This window comes from Candoia aspera, chromosome 3 (genome assembly GCF_035149785.1).
Source record: "Candoia aspera isolate rCanAsp1 chromosome 3, rCanAsp1.hap2, whole genome shotgun sequence".
In the NCBI taxonomy this organism is placed as follows: Eukaryota; Metazoa; Chordata; class Lepidosauria; order Squamata; family Boidae; genus Candoia; species Candoia aspera.
This window is the reverse complement of record NC_086155.1, coordinates 175,215,931-175,235,816: the sequence shown is the minus strand read 5'-3', so window position 1 is coordinate 175,235,816 and position 19,886 is coordinate 175,215,931. Positions and strand designations below refer to the sequence as shown.

Here is a 19,886-nt window from a genome sequence, read left to right as displayed (position 1 = left end):
GATGCACAGACATATCTGTTTCACTTGCAGTTGGAGAAAGATTTGAAGACTAAAGGCTAAATGTATATAAGTGCATGTAGAAAAGAATTTAAAGCATTGGTTTATACATTCTGTAGCAGTAACAAAAACATTTATCTAGTTTATATTGCTTGGTCTGAGTTTGAACTGAGCTAGTAATGTAACACACCTGCAAGTTCGCTATAGCATTTTCCATGCCAACAGAGCTGAGGGCATATGTATAAGCACTCAGATCATCAGGCAACTTATAATTCTTTCAGACAAGATAGCAAAACTAAAATCTTGGACTTTTTACAAAAAGAACTTCACAGCTGACATGCAAATCTTTGCCAAATTCTTCATGTATTCGTGCTTTAGAAAAAACCTGTTTATAATGAGGTTTCTCCCATAAGGAAAGGAAGAGTTTTAAAGCATTTCAACGATTAGAAATGGGGCATGGAAAACTACACTAGAGGCCCCTAATTTGGAAACAAGAAAACTAAATGATAAAAACTGTTCCAAATTGTGTTGTTCAAGTGCTAGACACTTTTTATAGCACAGCTCAGCATGAGTGGTAAAGTACAGAGTTGGAGACTAAATTGCTAACTAAAGTGTAATAGAACTAGAGACTGCTTAGGATATCTTTCCTCCATGAGATCCATCCTACTCTGAGATACAACTACAGTTCCTAATCTAGAATTAAAGCAACAGATGAGCAGAAGGAGCCAAGGAGTAGTTCTTGGTTGTTAATGGACATAGCCACTGGAATGCCAAAAACCTACCAGTTCATAAATCACTACACTGCAAGAGTTTGTGTTGAGAAAGAAAGGAGCAGGCATATGAATCTCTTTAGAAAACCAAAAACCAGTACTTTACAAAAGCAAAGCATTCAGACGATCTTTTGAGGAAGATCGGTGGTAACAAAATTTGAACTATAAATAAAATAAATAAACAAATGAAAAATATGTTTAATTTTCAAGCAAAACACAGAAAAGAAAAATAGAGTAATTCTATAAATGTGTACACAAACTATGTATTGTGTATGTGTGTGTGTGTGTGTTTGTGTAGATACACATAGACACAGAATTTTGGGAGCAATTAAACAGTGCTACCAGCAAGTAGCATTAAATTATAATAAATATAAATAATGTGATAATGAATTCATTCCGAACTGGTATTTTTTCCTTTTAATTAATCTTAATCAAGGATAAGTGCAATAGAGAATAATTATAAAGCTAATACAGAAATAAGAGTGAAGTTGGGTTACAGATTTATAGTATTATAATTCTTTTCAAAAAGCTTACTTCAGACATACTGCTTCTTTGAGTGATATTTCCTAGAGCAACTCCAGTTGTTTCAAGATGCCCTGCAGGAGTGGTGATGGTCCTTCCAAGCTGATTCTTTGATATTAAAGCCTGGCTTCTTTGCATACTAATAGTTCCTTCTTTGTTTCCTTGGTTGTTAGGGGAAACAGGTCTTTGTAACAAAATATTTGGGGTTGCAGACCTGTTTACTGGAGTTGGCAGCCCAGAAGATCTGTTGGTCTGTGTATTGGAAGACTGAGGTCTACTGTTTGTGACACTGGAGACTAGCAGGCTATTGTTACTGGATAATGGTGGTGATTTGTTTCTTTGAAGCTGGAGCTGAATATCTTTCCCACTCTGAACTGGTCCTGAATCCTGGCTAAGGGTAACTTTAAAATTTCCCTGGTGATCTAGTGGAATTACATGAGTTGATTGTCCAGTTGTATTTCTTGATAATCTTCCTTCTTCCCACAGCACTAGGTCCTTTGCAATGTCTGCATATAACAAAAATTAAGCAATATAATGGAAGAAGAAAAACAAGAAAAGCTGTATAATTAATATAAGATAATCAGCTTCATTCTAACACAAGCAAATGGTTAATACACTCTACTACTAGGAAAGTCAAGTTGTTTTCAACTAAGATGGTTTGAATGCCTTTTGAAGTACCACTCTTATGAAGCCACTCCCAAATTCCCAGTCAAATTGGCTGCTTCTGGGAGAATCTATGATGATATTCCCACTGAAATGAAGTGAATGATTTGGTGCTTTGGAAATCCACAAAGTCAAATTTTGAAAAGGAAAAAAAGTATCTGCTTTATTTTTGGATACATGAAATATGTCAGGGTATGAGAAAGTTTTCCATTCTTAACACTGTTGAGTCTGGTGTGTTTAATGTATCCTGTTCTCTCCTAAGCATGAACATTTGATAGATTCAATGTGAGAGAAAAGGGTTACATATCTTTTTGATTTCTCATTCTCTATAATCAATTAGCCCATTCCAATCAATTCCTATACTTTTTGAAGAGGTGCCAGGAAGCAGTATCATACAGATTCAAAGTGAGTCCTGTTGTGGCAATGCGGAAGACCATTGTTATTTCGAGGAGTTAAGTGACGTATTTTTATTTTCTCTCTCACACAAAGAATATTAGAGTTTATTTTGAGTCATACTAACTGGCTTGTTTTTTATTTCTGTTTGGCATGGGGGGAGGTAAAAGAAAAGCACAAGATTAAATGTTTAAGAATAAGCCCACTCCTCCCACACCCCTCCAGAAAATATATGTTTGGAGTGGGGGGAGAGATAAGAGGAAACCCCCAGATTGTTGTTGTTAAGCACTAGCTTATCTGTAAAGCTTCCCAGGCTCTTGGAAACAGACCCTGGGAAGCTTCCTAATCAAGGTTGGGCCATGCAGCCTCGGTACCATGGAAAGAGGGTCACGAGGTTTGAGGGCCAGACTTTGATAAAAACCCTTAGGATTGTTTTTGAGTTTTGGGAGCTTCTACAGAGATCCTGCACACTGGGTTCTGTGGAACTAAAAACCCATCCTTTTGGGGTGTTCCCGCTACCTTGGCCAGGAGGATCCTGGTAGCAAAAGGGAATAAAGGCATCACCTTGCTTAGGTATGTTATGATTTCTTTCTTAATGCTATGCTTTTTATGCTTCTGTATAATCTGCCTAAACTGTGTTTCTAGTTTAAACTGTGTTTCCGTTTAACTTTGTTTGCTTAAGTTTATAATAAAGCTTAAAGTTTCTTTATCCACTGGCATGCTTATTGTCTCTGGATCTAAAAAGAACCAATTGCCTGAGCACCTGAGCACTGCTTGGACACTTGGCAGAACAAGTCCACATACATACACAACCAGTTTTGGAATGCCTCACCCTTCTTCACTACTTCCCCAAAGTACATCAATTATTATTCAGACCATTTTGTCACAGACTTCCTCTCCAGAAGTAAACATAGCCTTCATGACAAACTCATAAACTATCATTAAAGGCTGAAAAAAGAGATTTATGAACAGTTAGCACAATTATTTCCCCCTTCTCAACTCTGGATCTATATCTGTAGATTAAATTATAATAATCCAACAGCTCATATAAACTTTGCAATTCATCAACTTCTTATTGAATTCCAAAAAAATGACATTTACTAGATATTCATCTAATCCCAAAATGGAGGAAATGACTACATCAATGAAACTTCAAAATGTTGTCAATATCCCTTGATAAGGGATAAGTTTTTGCTTATTTTCAGCCTGGACCCAATCTAGAATATTTCTCTTGTCTTTATCACTCTCCCCAGAAATTGCATACTAAACAAGAGGATAGTTAGATGTATTTTGAAATATGGCAGAGGCAAATATGCCTGCAAACATTATCTAAATAAATATGTGCACGCACATAACCATAAACAAACAAGTTATAGCCCCTCTTTTTAATAATTGAAATGAGTTGCCACACCAAAGCTCTGCACTTTCTCTGTAATTTGGCAGTATGATTCAATCACCTCCTGTGCTTATCCAGTCAGGTTCTTAAAATCTTGTGCTGGTTCATACTCCTACCCACAGTCATTTGTGAAGCAAGAAATTGTTAATAAGCAGACTTTTCACATTTTAATGGCTATCTGACAATCTGGCATGTAATAATGCCACAGAGGCTGCCTTAAACAATATGGGTTGCCGTATCCTGATAATCAATATGCACTTACAGACTCCTAAGGAAACTTTTTGGAATACACATGCACACAAGGAATAGAACATAAATTATTTGTATACAAATTAACTATTAACTCTGCTATCAAACTGGAATAACCTTATTAGAGGGCCCTTTCATTCTCAATTGTATTTTCAGAGTTTTGCTCTAGGTAGTTGATTATTCAGAGCTTGCCAGCTTGAATGCATCCCATCAAGCAATGAGCCACAGATTGAAAATCTTGGAAGAACAGGTAGTTCCCTAGAATCACAGTTGGGATATTATTACCTGGTCAACAACTCAGACTTTCTTTACTTGCTATGTCAAATCCATTCATGCTCCTTTCTTCCCTCTGCTCACAAGCAGATTTATGAGGCAATTGTTGCCATATTACTGATATGCCATTTGATATCTTCAGCTCCAACCCTATCACTTATTCTTTATTTAATATTTCACTTTATATTCCATCTTTTTATTTTTACTGCATCCAAAGTAAACTCTAGAACTACTGAATCCTCAGGTTTAATTCCACACAAGTACAACAAAGAGGAGCAGGATAATGCCAGCTAGCCAGACTCCAATTTCCACATTGAGCAAATAGGCTTTCTGTGTGTTTTCACACAAACAATTATCATGACTGTGAGAAGTAAAATTCCATAGAGACATCTACATATGTACATCTTGGTTCAACATAGAGATGTGAAGATGGTACAGCTGGAATCACCCTCTCCTGCACTCACCTATTCAATGGCTTGGTCTCAAATATGGCTCATATAAGCAGAAATGTGCTTCCTCTTTGGCAATATAAATTTACCAAATTCTCTTTCCCAATGCAACCTCTCAGACTGAAATGGTCATACACCATTCCAGAGGGAATATTGATTTTAGGGGTAGCACTTGAGAAATCAAAGAGGCTGCTCTGCGGTGGGCAGATAGGTAAAACTCTGGGCAGAAAGTTGGCCTAAATGACTTGCAAGCTTTTTCCAATTCCATGACCACAGAAAATAGGAAGAGATTAAAGGCAACCTTAAGTATGGTTTTTGCAATATGCATTACTGCCACTGTCCATTAACGCCTATTATTTTACAGCAAAATATTTTAAAATTACAGTTGAAGAGCATTATGAATGAACTTGATAAGCATGATCTCAAAGGGTTTCTGATCAAGCCAGTATTTTGTTATATAAACTGTAAGGTCTCATTATCAAAATCACTGTACATTAGGCCTATGCAGACTTCAAAATGATTTGGAAGAAGTGCTTTGAATCTCAGGTTAATGTGACTGTTAAAACAGCTATATCTTTATTTTCCAGATTGCACTGAGCCATGAAAAAAATAGCTTTGTTGAAAAGCATAGAGATTCTGTGCTCATGTGAGGTCCAAAATAATTATTCTGAGATATTCTTGAATGATGCACAGCTCTGTTATATTCTATTATATAGGTAGACACAATTAAAATGTCCTTTATTCAATCAGAATATGTCTTTCATATTATGTCTATAAACTTAAAATGTTATAATCAGAAGACTTCATTCAATTTATTTTCAAATTAGTTATTTTTATGTTAATAATGTTAATGACCTTCCTTGAATTAAGTTTTAAACTATATATATGCAACCCCCTTTTAAACATACATCACTTGAAATTTATAGGATACCTCTTAAAAATCTTGGTTTAACAAATGATAACATAGATGCTATAAGTTAAACCAAATGTGCAGTGAATCATCTTTCAATTAAATTAACCTGTGTTTTTCCAAATGACTTGGTTCATGACTTACCTGCAGTGAATGAGGGATGGTATGTTGGAAAAATGTAGTATTTATGTTTCACTGAGTTTCAATAACCATTATAATTTTGGCTCAGCTTCAGTTATCTGTAAAAACTGATCGGTTCTGCTGATAAGCAAAGCATTTAAATCATTTCTCCACAGTTAATTTAACCATTTTCGAGTACAAAACTGTTTCCATTTATTTAGCACAGAATGTATTTGATTTTGAACATCAACTTTCACAAATGAAAAACGAAGTATTTCAGAGAGAACAGGGCCAGAAAATACTTATCTGGGAACATATTTGTCCTATTCATTGTTTTAAATAAGCTCACATCAATGACACTGAATGGGAGGAAGTACATGCAAGAGAATATTAAATGGCAATTTTATTAATTATGAAGAGGCTGTGTGGATAACAAGAGATCCTAACTAATTTCTGGATATTTGAAAAGGAAGCCAAGCATTTTGTTATTTGCAAAAACAAAAAACAATTTTTGCATTCTTAGAATGTTACTATTGGAAATAATAGAATGCGGTTTCCCATGTTTACCCATGTTCATTGGGAATGTCAAGGTGATATTTAAACATCAGAGCGAGCTTGAATGTCTCTGTGGGCTGGAAAAAGGAAAAGTAGCAATAACAACTCAGATAGGCAAGGTAAGAAGATCAATAGTTAATGGAAGCACCTTAAAACCTTCTCACGTTTTAAAAATAATATTGTCTGCCTTCCAAGGACAGCCTAATAAAATATATAGATTTTAAAGAGTTGCTGAAACCCTGCTTTTCTTAAGCTAGTGTTGGTCAAGTAGGAAGAACTCTGATCATATAAGCAGAGTGGGTTGCATAGTTATGGCCACCATTTAAATATCACCAGCAGAGGCCATGAAGCAGATGTATTGTTTGTACATTGAAGATAATGTACGAACAAAATCAGGTTAAGAGGTTTTTCTGTCTCTTTTAGCTAATAACAGCTCAAAGAAGGAACCCCAACAATAATAAAATGTATGAATTTGCTAGCAGAATTATGCCTGTGTTCTGTCTCCAATAATGACCCTAAAAAAACTTACAAATATAGTCTGATGGTAACAATCAGCCTTAAGCACCTGACCAGGTATTTTTTCTGTAATACAGGTATTACTTTTGGTTATAGACATTTGCACTAGATATTAACTATCAGTGCATTTCATAGTTTTTCTCTATCCTCAAGAAGTATTCATACAGTAGTTTCATTTTTAGGACTTTTAAATTATGGAAACGAAGGGTAAGAAATTGGAATAATTTGTCTTCTAGAACACAGGAGCAATAAGAGCTTAATAAAGAACCATTCTGTGATGCTTAAGAATTAGGGCTTCATTCTTTTATGTGCTTGTATCTGTTATCCTTTCTCATGACAATTTTGGTCATGTAAATACAGCAACACTAAGAACCTAACAATTATTCTTTACACTCCAGATAAAAGTCAAATGGCTTGAGAGAAAATTATCTCCTTCAAAGTATGGGTTTTCTGGAATTTTCTGGGAAAATGTATACAGCGCTGCCTAACACTAATAATAAGAATTCACTGGCATGGAAATTTTTCTTTAGATTTTTTTTATCCCACCTTTATTATTTTTATAAATAACTCAAGGTGGCAAACATATCTAATACTCCTTCCTCCTCCTATTTCCCCACAACCACCCCCCTGTGAGGTGAGTTGGGCTGAGAGAGAATGACTGTCCCAAAGTCACCCAGCCAGCTTTCATGCCTAAGATGGGACTAGAACTCTCAGGCTCCTGGTTTCTAGTCCGTTGCCTTAACTACTAGACCAAACTGGCTCTCAATATTACTGAGATACGGAAATATATCTGTAAGGCAGTTGTCTCCTTTAATTGCTATAGGCAACCTACTGTCGGTGCCTGTCTTAAAAACAATAGAGTAGCACAACAATTCAGGTAATCTTTTCATATCATATTCACCCAAAACATTTACTACATTATTTCTAAAAGAAACCTTAAAGTCTTGTGCATAACACTACCAGAGAGGTGTTTTTCCATGGTCTGTAGTTCTTTTGTGGCCAGTGAATCTTCTAATAGTTTCTGACTTGAAGAGTCTCTACTTCTGGAACCTGTAATGTCTAGAGCCCAGGCCGGATGATTCTAGAACAAAAGCAATGAAGAATACAACAATGATTTTGTGTACTGTGGATTCATCTACAGTTATATAACAACTCAAATGGCCCTTCTTTTAATTAAGTAATTAAGATAGTCTTAGTAGTACCAGGTAATACACCTTAACATTGCCACAAGTTAAGGTCAAGGTGTTAAGTTAAGGTGACATTTTGGGCCAAATCCTAATATGATTTAGAGTTTGTGTGAACCTATTCATTTTACTGAAATGTATTCAGTTTAAGCCAACATCAAATTGACTTCAATATGAATATAACCTACTACCTTCAGAGGCAAAAAGCATCTCCAATGCCACTATATAATTGTAACAACTCATGACATAATTACTTTAGAACCATTGTTGGCAAGGAAAGCATTCAGCTACTGAACAATTTAATATTTAAATTTTTTTATATTTATTGGAACTCATCAACTGATTTTAGAAGCTGTTTTTAAAATGAGAAACTTTGAAGTGAATTTGGTAGTTTTTTTAAATTTCAGCCAACAAAATTATGAGCAGGTGTGGAAAATAATTCATGAAAACAAAGAAGTAAATTTTAAAAATATTAATTATCTATACTTTGCAGTGTAACTACTCTTCCAAATTCTCAAACAACAATTGATGATAAATTCCAAAATAGTCAAATTAAATACTATGTGACTAATATCCTATGATATGGGAGAAAGCTGTATCAGTCTGTCTTGGAACTGTTCCTGAATATTTATCAGGCTGGGCTCCACAAATATCTTGACAGATATTAAAGCAAAATTGTTAAAAGATATTCCATTTTTCATTTAAACACTTACTGACAAAAGAAATGTAATTATGTTTCCATAAATCATGTTATTATATTTAAAAAATGTAGGAGGAGAGTGTGAGCCATAACTATATAATCTGCTGAGTTTATAAGATATCTAAACTTGAAGCTCTGCATTAAGAAACACTGGCTGCATTTAAGTATCACATCAATCAACTTTATAAAAGCTGCTAAAATATTCTGACATATTTTCTAGCTCATGCAGAAACTAACTTTGCAAAATATTTTCTTATAAAAGAAGTGATCTAATTCAGAGAAATTTCAGCTTTTGTTTCCACACCTAACCTTCTATCCCCAATTTACCAAATTATGCATATGGAATAACTGAAAAAAGTTACATATTCCATTTAGTGGATCAAATCTTTAAAGATATACTGCTGCAGAAATATTTGTGGATAGGACCACTAGTGAGGAACAGAGTGAGAAGTATGGGAAGTGATGTTTATCTCTAGAGAGCCTTGCCAAATCTATGAAAAGTGGGTTGTCTTTATATCCATACAAATAACATTATGCATGAAGGGAAACAGAATGTAGTTGCTGTTATTAGACTGAACCCACATGTTCAAATCAACAAAATCTGTGGAGATCCTTCCTTCCTTCCTTCCTTCCTTCCTTCCTTCCTTCCGCAGAGCATTTGGTTTTGGGAAATATATATATCAGGGAGGCCCAATGATCATTGGATGAACCTCTTCTTACCCTTTTGTAAGAAGCAGAAGAGTTGGAAAAGCAACTGAGGATTCTTCAGTATGGAGAGCTATTTCTCATGTCAAATATCTCTGACCAGCCTCAAACTTCAAACGGCCCTTAGCTGTAAAGGTTCTGTTCAGCAACATCAGTGCTGCTGGATAAATTGGATATATTTATAACCCTACATGATATTCTATTAATGACATGCATAAAACTATGGTTGACTTGTTTAGGGTTGGGTTCAAATATTGACTGATGGACCATCTTTTCATCCTGCACTGAATAAAAACTACTTGTCCTCTACTATGTGATCAAAGTAAGCAAGGAAGTCTATATTTGCCCATTTTTCTGGGAGTAGTGGAAGCTGGGGGACACAAGAGTTTATGGAAATCAGACATTAACTACAATATACTCAAGCCAGAGACTAAGCTGTGGTTGAATATCTGAAGGTCAAACCTGCTGGTACAAAGGAAATAGCTGTGGCCATTAGAGGTATGTGCTTTTAAGTGAGGGAATAGTTGCTTTACACACCTGCTGGGTAAACTGAAGATGGAATCTGCACACCATCCTATGCCCGAGACAACTAGAGTTGTAACTGTACCTGCTGTGATATACTCGTGTGTGTGTGTGTGTTATACCAAAGCACAGCTCAATTGAGAATCTGTTTCTTGCTGCATCCTATGATCTGTAAAGTCATCACAGCTACTGACACCAATCTCCAGAGATCTGCTATAAAGAGATATATAGACACCTGGAAATTTACAGAGAAGAATCTTTTTGTAGCTTTTAAACATAGCTATACACAACTGCAGGATTTAGTGGTCCTTATTGAAGTATCAATTCAGAAACATTAATTGCACACCTAAGAACCATGTTTAACTTTCATTCTTTGTTACTATACGTGTTTTCCCCAAAGCTGAATCTGCAGCAGGTAGATGGAGAAAAGAGAACTAAGAGATAACAGGTCATTTAAAATCTGACTCCACAGTGACATCTAGTGGCCCAAAGAAGACCTTCACTAGCTACTGCTGGTAATAATGCTGAAGCTTCTGCATCCTGCAAAAATCACTAATATCATAAAAACAAACCTAGTCTTATTTATGGAGGTCAGTTAAGTTCCTTTCATAAAACAGATATCCATTTTGGCCAAAGATAAACATATCAATATGTCAAGCATTTGCATTTCTTGGGAAGTGGCCAGACAAGTGAAGTACTTGGCTGGGAGATATTCGATGAAAGATTGCAATAGAAAATCTCATATATTTAATTGAATGTATATAAAAGCTCTGTAGGTTTATATCTGAAAATATTTGCAGACATGAATACACAGCCTATATCACAAATACAAGTTCTTTGCTCAGATTTACAGTGTTCTGGTCTGTAATGCCATAACTGATGAAAAGGCATTGGCAGGAGTGATAGAATTTAAGACAAAATAAATCTATTTTTGCTGAAAAAGTAAGTTATTCTTCAAGTTTCTAATTCTTGCTTTATTACCTGAAATAGCCAACACTGTGGTTCATGATTACTTACATAGATACATGAGGACTTATAGGAGAAACAATGAAAGACAAAAGGGAACGGGCCACGATCAAGTCTTTTCAGTACAATTAAAATGAATGGAAATCAACCCTAACCCTTTTAAGATAATCACAGAAAATCTGGAGGAAAAGCTAGAATGTGTAAATGTTACTGAGAAGGGTCTATTTCTGTATCCCACTTTCCCACATCTTCTTTCTCCTTCTGCTTGTGGGGATAGAGTAAGAGAGTCCCATGCTTCAAACAATGCTAATGTTCTCTTTGATGTTACTGTTACTTTTAAAGCCAGGTTAAAATACATGAAAAACATTTCTTAGCGGGAGTTTTCCATTTTTCCACCAAAGGAAATGATCAAAATGTCCTTGTCAATGTTACTTTTGGAAATGGCTTTTGACCACTCTCCTAGCTAACTTTGAACTAAGGCAAGACCCCAGCTATTACAACAGTAGAAAGCTGTTACTCTAATAGATTTAAGATGTATTTGCCAGCAACTAAAGTCAGCCATATGTCAGTGTTTAAAAAGCTTTTTCCCGACTCTTCAATATTTTCTTCACTTACATAACATGTATTTTTGTCTTTACTCAGGTTACTTCAGGCAAATTCCTCCTGGCATGAATGTTCCAAATTCAAACACTCCTTTAATTGTTTCCTTATATTCTTGGAAAATTGGAAAAGGGTTTGTAGAAGGATTCTTAATATCAACCCACTGAAGGGCAAGATCAACCATCACTAATGTCTAATTTGTGTGTAAGTATGTATATGTGGGTGGGTGGAGACAGATAGGGAGATAGATAGATAGATAGATAGATAGATAGATAGATAGATAGATAGATAGATAGATAAAAATAAAATTGAGATTTATATCACCATTCTTCCAAATACTCAGGGCAGTGCCCACTGCACACTCTCCATTTTTTCCTTATGACAATAACTCTATGAAGCTGCTGGACTGAAAGGTAGTGATGAAGTCTCCTAATAATCTTCCATGGGTGAGGGTTGACTTACAAATGAGTTCTTTTTGCTAAAGCTTGGAGGTTCATAGAAACAGGAGTCTGTACTTCAACAACGTATGAAAAATTGAACTCTAAATAGAACCAGTAGCCTAAAAGCAAATTGTTTAATATGCTTTAATTCAGTCAAGAAGCCCATCCTTTAATTAATATATTTCCACTTATGTTAAGGGCTGTACACTGCTATGAAAGATGAAAAGCTTTTTCTAACAGCATCTCTGGTGGCTTCTAAATAAGCTGGAAGTACAATTTCCGTAATTCTAGAAAATACATTCCCAACACACCTGTAAGATGCCAGGGTGAGAGTAGAGGATTGGGGGCATGATGTTACACTCAGATAGAAAGAATGAATGAATATGAATACCAATATGAATATGGAACCAGGATGAACTACAAGCTGTACGAGCTGTACAGGATCAATATATAAGGTGTCATTACTCTTAGTTTCTCTCCCTCTCTCAGGACACCAAATTAAATCATTACTGCCAAGTTGGGAAGTCAAAGTAATTGCTCAGGATATAATGTAAGAAACAGTGTCCTTATATACCAACTCTAAGCTTGATTGAATATTTTAGAATTTTTGCTCATTTACTGTATCTGCCCTTGAAAAGCAGCTTGTCTACCTGGAGAGCTTCATTAATCATCTAACTGAAACCTGAACACTAGTCCATTGTATTTAAATAGTCCAGGTCCTGCAACTTCTTTCAGAGAAGTTGTATTCCTCTTCTTGCACTCATCTGTCTTGAATAATTATTCTGTTTAAGTCTTAATACTGAAAATCTGGGGTTTCTGCTTTCTAAAGGAGGGTGTCCTTAACATGAAAGTAGGAGAAATTTGCAGGTTTTCATTTGCTTGAATTTCATTTTCTGGTTTTTTCAATTTTTTACTACAGCTGTGCTGTGGTTTGGATTAAAAAAGGAAAAGGTGATTCATAGTGCACGGGGGTGGGGGGGAGACACATATTGCACCAGTAAATTAAATCAAATGTATCTTTTCCTGGGACTGACTGAGAGTTCAGAAAAGGGAGGAGCTTCTGTAAATTTCTACTTCCACATGCTTCCCCTTTGAATCTCAATAATTTGCAATGCCTTATTATCTACCTGTAGAAATGTTACCAGATAACACCAATGGTACATACAGTAGTATTATCACAACAAAATCCACTTAGCTCAGAGTGCAAAAAATGTAAATCCCCTCACTCCCTGAAAACAACTAATTGCCCTTTTTGAGATGTTAGGGCTTTGAGGATTTAAGCTGTGAATGGATGGCTTTTCCCTTTGGGGCTTAATGCATTTTGCCCTTTAAAAATCCCAACTCTACCACCCTGAGTTAAGCCCATTTTGGTTCCTGGCTTGGTCCATTGTTAGAGTACACCAAGCTCTTGAGCTGATGGAATTTGAGCATTCCATCTAGATAATAAAAGGCAAGTTGTACTGTAGCTGTCTTTGGATTCATAAACCCAGCATGCAATTTGAGCATCTTTCACAAGACAGATCACCTCATCTTTGAAAGTATTGTCTCTCTGCATGCAGATGTTTCTTTCTTTCTTATATAAAAACAAAGACTAAGTTTTGCCCAGGAATTTCAAATACAGTTTTTTCCTTAAAAATATCTCTCACATTGCATGTACAGAATTGGTACTACCATGCTAAGAAAAAGCAAACTAAAAGGTGCTAAGGCAAAAGCATTTCAAAGTAATTGATAGAAGATTAAAACCTGGAAATTGTTGTTTAATAATTAGCTCCTTCCAAATTTAATGTGGTCAACTGAACGTTTTATTCTGAATATTTTGTTACCAGCAAATGTATGAAATAATTTCACAACACAGGAAAAAATAGGCGTGTCTCCAGTAATCAGCGTAGCAAATTTTCCAAAATAGAAATACTTGTCACAAATATTTCAAAATGCAATCAAATATTTTTTACAATCCCATGAATTTATTTATTTATTTATTAGATTTATATTACTGCCCCTCTCCCCCAATCCCTCTTTTTTTTGCTAATCCTGATGAAGGAAGTACTAAGAAAGCAGATTACCATTCAAGCAGCTAATGAAATATTTAGTATGCGGGATTCTTTGAAGCATTCTATATTAGAGTTCTATCTTTTTGCTCCATGAGCTATTCATGCATATGATGTAAGCTAGTTCATTTTTTAATGTTATTTAAAAATAAGAATCCTCCCCAGAGCTTTGTTGTAGCGCTGCAGATATTTTTAATCCTTAAAACAACATTAGAGTTTGTTTTATTTCAAATGACATCTAATTGAAATTGTAAGTTTTCTGCCCTGTAAGTCAAGCAACCTGTCAGCACATTGTTAATGTCAAAAACATACTGAGATAGTTCATCTCAAACCATGATTCAAGCTAATCAAATACAGGGAAGTGGCACAAAAAGGCTCCAGGTAATTTGAGAATCTGAAGCAATTCACTGGAGTGTAAGAGTGAGGGAAAGGAAAACTCAATCAGGCTTTCAAGAGTCTGTTGTTATAGCCCATAGCAATAAAGTATAGTTCCAGTCAAACTTGTATCTGTTTCTTGATCTGGCCTACCTTGAAGGGCTGACATAGCCATGAAGGAATAGATTTTGTGCCACAATGTACATACTGTCATGTGCATTTCCACCACCAAACACACAAATGTCAATGCAGCTCAGGATGATTTAAGCTTTCTCACTCATGGACTGGGGACAAGATGAAGGCAACGTTATGGGGACAAGGCAGAAAAACAATGCTGGCAGACTGGGTACAAATGGAAAGACTCTTAACCTCCATTAGTGTTGATGGGGTGTAGGAGACTTTCCAGTGAAAATGCAGCATTACCAAAAGGAGCAGGACCAAACATTTTTGGCCAATTTTTCTTTTGATTTGGCAGACTGGGGGGGGTGTATTGATTTTTTAGGTCATGGATTCTATATGCTTCCATTCTTACCTATAGGTGCCCTATATCATTAAGTTTTTCCCATGCTTAATTTTATCCCATTGCCCTGCTCTTCCCAAGGCCACAGTGACCATCACAACTTCCAAACATGCCACCATATTTTTTATTTTCTTATTTTCAAAATGAAACTTTAGGAAGAAGGGGGAAAAGCAGACTAATTGTAGTTACATAAAAGATTTTGCAGTTGCCAGAAAATACACTGTGTGTCGACTTTTCGACGCCACTATACTATTGGAAGACCCTGGATGACCCCATCAACTCTGACCTCCAGATTTTAAAAGATAATTTCACTGCTGGAATCCTTACTTGGCTGAAACTGTACCATGTATCTCCAGATGTGACTCTCCATGGTCGAAATTAAAAAAAAAATCAAGGCTCAGGCTCATACAAGATGTGTCATGAAATATTATTTTCTCAGTTGCCATTATCTAACCAGTACAATTCTTCATTTACAGAATGCATCTTTTTGTATACTCTCACATTCATAGTTAGCTTATTCAAGCCAGTTAGTTATTTGGTTTAAATGGTATAGGCTAACACATTTACAACTACATTTACAATACAATGTTTATACTTTAACATAAGCATTTTTTTTTTTGAAAAAGGGTATGAGCCATCCAGGTCAGCAGTATTAAAACTAACTGATCGTGTCAAATAGTCTATCAGGTAATTTGATGCCTAACGCTTTGCAGTTAATGGTATTTTTCTCCGTTTTGTGTATATATATTTATTAGGGTATGCAGAGATTTGGATTCAAAGGAAAAAATGGTTCACAGTTCACATATCCAACTTGGTGGCAGTGCCTTAAAGTATTTGCACACAATCTTAGAAAAATATTTGATTTAAGAAAGTGCCGGCAGATACAATGTGCATATCCATGTGAGCACCGATCAACTTTTCCCTTTTGAATCCAGATAGCTGCACAGCTGAAATATTTTTGTTTTTATGTACACTGACTAGTTAAAAGTTTGAATTTAATCTGTAATGCTTCTGCACTATAAGCAGTAGACTAAAATATTAACTCATTAATTTATGCATGCCAATTTTTCTATTTACTATTTCATCTAGATGAACTTGGAGTATGTAAACCACAATATATTATGTAATATTCAAGACAATACCTATAAAGTGTTCTTCTTACCAGCTCAGTTGCTTGGGATGCATTCTCCACTTCATCAATACTCTCCATGGATATTTCCGTCCCAGGCTCTGATACTGTTCAGAACAGGCAAACAAGAATAGGAAAAGAAGAATAGGAAAGAAGAATAGGAAAGAATAGGAAAACAAGTAACATAACCCAGTAATCTGTTAGCTTTTAAACAAGATATTTTGCACCCTCCCACCCCATCCACAACCATAAACAACAGACCAGAAGCATGTTTCCAGTTGTAAACTAACTCTAGGTTATTATATGTGACTCACTGGAGCTATAATTGATATGAACCATAGTTAATTCCTAATGCAAGATATCAAATTGAGTCTAACTTACATAAGACAACCACAGTTTAAGCCAGAGGTAGAAAAAATTTTCCAGACTGAAGTCCACATTAGATCTTTGACTTGATATATTGGGGACTGGGCTCTCAAAACAGTGGTTTTCATTTTATTTATATGTAATTAAAAATAAATAATAATTAAGGCAAATACAGACTTTAGCTTGATATGATCTATGTTTGTTATGACTTTAAAATCATTTTGCCATTAAAAAGAAGTGAAATTACTTTCTAGACATCTTCTTCCCCAATAAATTATTTACACAATGTTCTTTATGGGAGGTTCCAAGGTCTGACTTTTTGCTAATTTTACAAATACCTGTACTATGCATGATTTGAGAAATTATATCATTATTATTTTTATTTGGTGAATTTTTCACAAAATAATAGATATTGAAATGATCTGTTGAATGAAATATTTACCATTTCCTAGAGGTCATTAAGATTTTGAGACGTATAAAATTACTTCATGATAAATTGACAAGCTTAAGTCTCTGTTCCCTTGGAACCTGTTTGCATGGTAGCACTGAGCTGGTACAAGGGAGAATTATTTAGGCCAATGGTTCAGAGTGCCCATGTTTCTGCACTGTGCATTAAGAATTGTACTAATAGACAAGTGGAGGCAGTAGAATCGAAAGCCCTTGATAAAAGACACATACAGCCTCCCCCTGTGGTTTGACATTGCCAATCCCAATTTCAATGCAAATATTTTCCAAATTCAGAAGTGTAGTTACTGTGGACAGTGTTTATTACTTCATGGAGGTATAAAATTTGACACATAAGATTATATAGGTTGGGGATTTTGCTTTAACCATAGAAACTCTGATGTTAGACTCCAAGTCCAGCTATGTTGAAAATGTAAGATGATTTCATTATGTAAAAAGAATTAGGAAGGTCATTTTATATACTCTTTCTGTATAAAATCCAGTTATTTTAAATTTAGCCCCGTATCGCCATCCTTACACAGCTTTATCCACTATACATTCAGTTTGCATTTCCTGTTTATTCTTAGCACCCTGGAATTTAATTATTTCTAAGCAATGATTCATAACATATTTTTCTGAGCTCCTAAGGCAAAAGAGAGATACACAGGTAAACAAATGAATAAATGAGGCAATCCAAAAACTTACCAACAGATTTTGGTCCTTCTTGCTCAGATGAGACAACAGACGGATCCTCTGCTCTTTCAGTCAAAGTATCTCCTTGCAATCTAGATGATTAAAACAGAAACAGTTGTTCAATTGCAGGGAATATTCAGTCCGCTATCATGCTCATTTTCATTAGTAAGCATAATGGTAGGAAGCAAGAAACGTGGCGTCATTATTAGAGGGACTTTCCATATGCAAACATGGTGCAAATCTGAGATTGATGCTGCCCTTATCTATTCCCCTGATGCTACAAGTCTTTTGTATGTTGAGCCACTTAATTGGCTTAGCTCATGCTGCAGAGAAAATGCTACATAACTGTGAAGCACAAAGTACCCCACTGGCAAGTATTCCTAAATTCCTGAAGTCAAGGTGCCATGACACCTTGTTATCATTCGCCTGTTGCTTTTGAATTTCTCTTAGGGATAAATTTGCCATGTGCCTCTTGCCTGCTCTTCAGGCAAGAGCTGTGAGTCTAGGAGGACCCCCAGATTGTATACCAGCTCTGACTAGGGAAGTTCACCCACATGCAGAGTTAAAGATGGAAAATCTCCAGAGTTGGGGGGGCCTTAAAACCTACACCCACTAGTTTTGCCAACGTTGTGCTGAAGAGTTCCCATAAAACCTTTGACACAACCCTTACATCCTATGGTTAGGATGGTACTTCCCTGTTTACCATCACTTTTACTTTTGCTTCCTCTGTTATTGCTATGTCCCATTTTTGGTATTCTTATATCCTATAAATCAGGAACAATAATCCCTGTCTTCTCCCCTCCCCTCCCCCATGAAGATATCCCTCAAAAGTTTAGTATAGAAGCTGCCCATTATGATAGTGAGTCAAAGGTCCACACAAACCTGAAAAGACTTAGACTCCAGGCCTTTGTTTAAAATTGTTTGTTTAAAACCCTAACCCTAACTTGTTAATGTCAAAGCTAGAAATTGTAAATTCTTGCAATTTCATCTTTATTTTTATTTAACCTGTATTTGTAAGATGCAATCACAATCTCATCTCTATCACAGGAAGTAAACAATTAATAATATAGGGAAAGGGAAAATATCATTCTTCTCTGGCAGCTTGTCAGAGCTGAAAACACCTTGTTTTTCCTGTTTCTCAGAAAGCAGCAGGGGAGATATTATGAAGAGGAAAGCATAATAAAATTAATCAGCCCTTTTTTCAGTCAGTCCATGGAAAGAGTCCAGAATAAGAAGTAAAGCTATGAGGTTTATGAACTGCCAAACAGAGGAACCAAATTGTGTATCGAGCATTTGGAAAAAACCACAGGTCATATGGGAAGACCTTGTTAGGTTGTATCTGGCTTTAAACACAAGGGATTGTTCTGTGACAGGAGGAATGAGAGACACCCAACTTACTGCAAGGTTATGTAAGTGATAACTGACCCAAGGTTTACTAACCAGCTGCTCCAGTGAGCTGTCCATGGTCCTATCAAATTGTAATTTATCCTGGATATGACATTTGCTGGCTCCAGTCAGTAGCAAACTCAAGCATTTAAGCAGAAATCAGTGGAAGCCATGACTATTCACACTTATGTATAAAGGCGTTTATTCCTACACAAGTCTGCTTCTTTCAGAAACGTATGTTTTTCTACAATACTGTACACAAGGTTTTAACAATCACATTATCTACAAATTTAGCCTCATCTATGACTTAGACCACTTTGCAATCTTTGTTGTTTATTCGTTTAGTCCCTTCCGACTCTTCGTGACTTCATGGACCAGCCCACGCCAGAGCTTCCTGTCGGTCGTCAACACCCCCAGCTCCCCCAGGGACGAGTCCGTCACCTCTAGAATATCATCCATCCATCTTGCCCTTGGTCGGCCCCTCTTCCTTTTGCCTTCCACTCTCCCTAGCATCAGCATCTTCTCCAGGGTGTCCTGTCTTCTCATTATGTGGCCAAAGTATTTCAGTTTTGCCTTTAATATCATTCCCTCAAGTGAGCAGTCTGGCTTTATTTCCTGGAGGATGGACTGGTTGGATCTTCTTGCAGTCCAAGGCACTCTCAGAATTTTCCTCCAACACCACAGTTCAAAAGCATCGATCTTCCTTCGCTCAGCCTTCCTTATGGTCCAGCTCTCGCAGCCATATGTTACTACAGGGAACACCATTGCTTTAACTATGCGGGCCTTTGTTGTCAGTGTGATGTCTCTGCTCTTAACTATTTTATCGAGATTTGTCATTGCTCTTCTTCCAAGGATTAAGCGTCTTCTGATTTCCTGACTGCAGTCAGCATCTGCAGTAATCTTTGCACCTAGGAATACAAAGTCTTTCACTGCTTCTACATTTTCTCCCTCTATTTGCCAGTTATCAATCAAGCTGGTTGCCATAATCTTGGTTT

At 36.1% G+C, this 19,886-nt stretch overlaps 1 protein-coding gene across 1 annotated transcript in view; it reads right to left on the bottom strand.

Annotated features, from left to right (window-relative positions):
- Window positions 1–19,886, bottom strand: part of C3H8orf34 (chromosome 3 C8orf34 homolog) — an 82,331-nt gene that overhangs the window by 11,673 nt on the left and 50,772 nt on the right. Inside the window, exons 9-12 of the mRNA XM_063300247.1 lie at window positions 17,518–17,597; window positions 16,036–16,109; window positions 7,774–7,894; window positions 1,302–1,795 (exon numbers count right to left, since the gene is read on the bottom strand). Coding sequence (XP_063156317.1) covers window positions 1,302–1,795; window positions 7,774–7,894; window positions 16,036–16,109; window positions 17,518–17,597 — 769 coding nt within the window. The remainder of the gene's footprint in view (window positions 1–1,301; window positions 1,796–7,773; window positions 7,895–16,035; window positions 16,110–17,517; window positions 17,598–19,886) is intronic.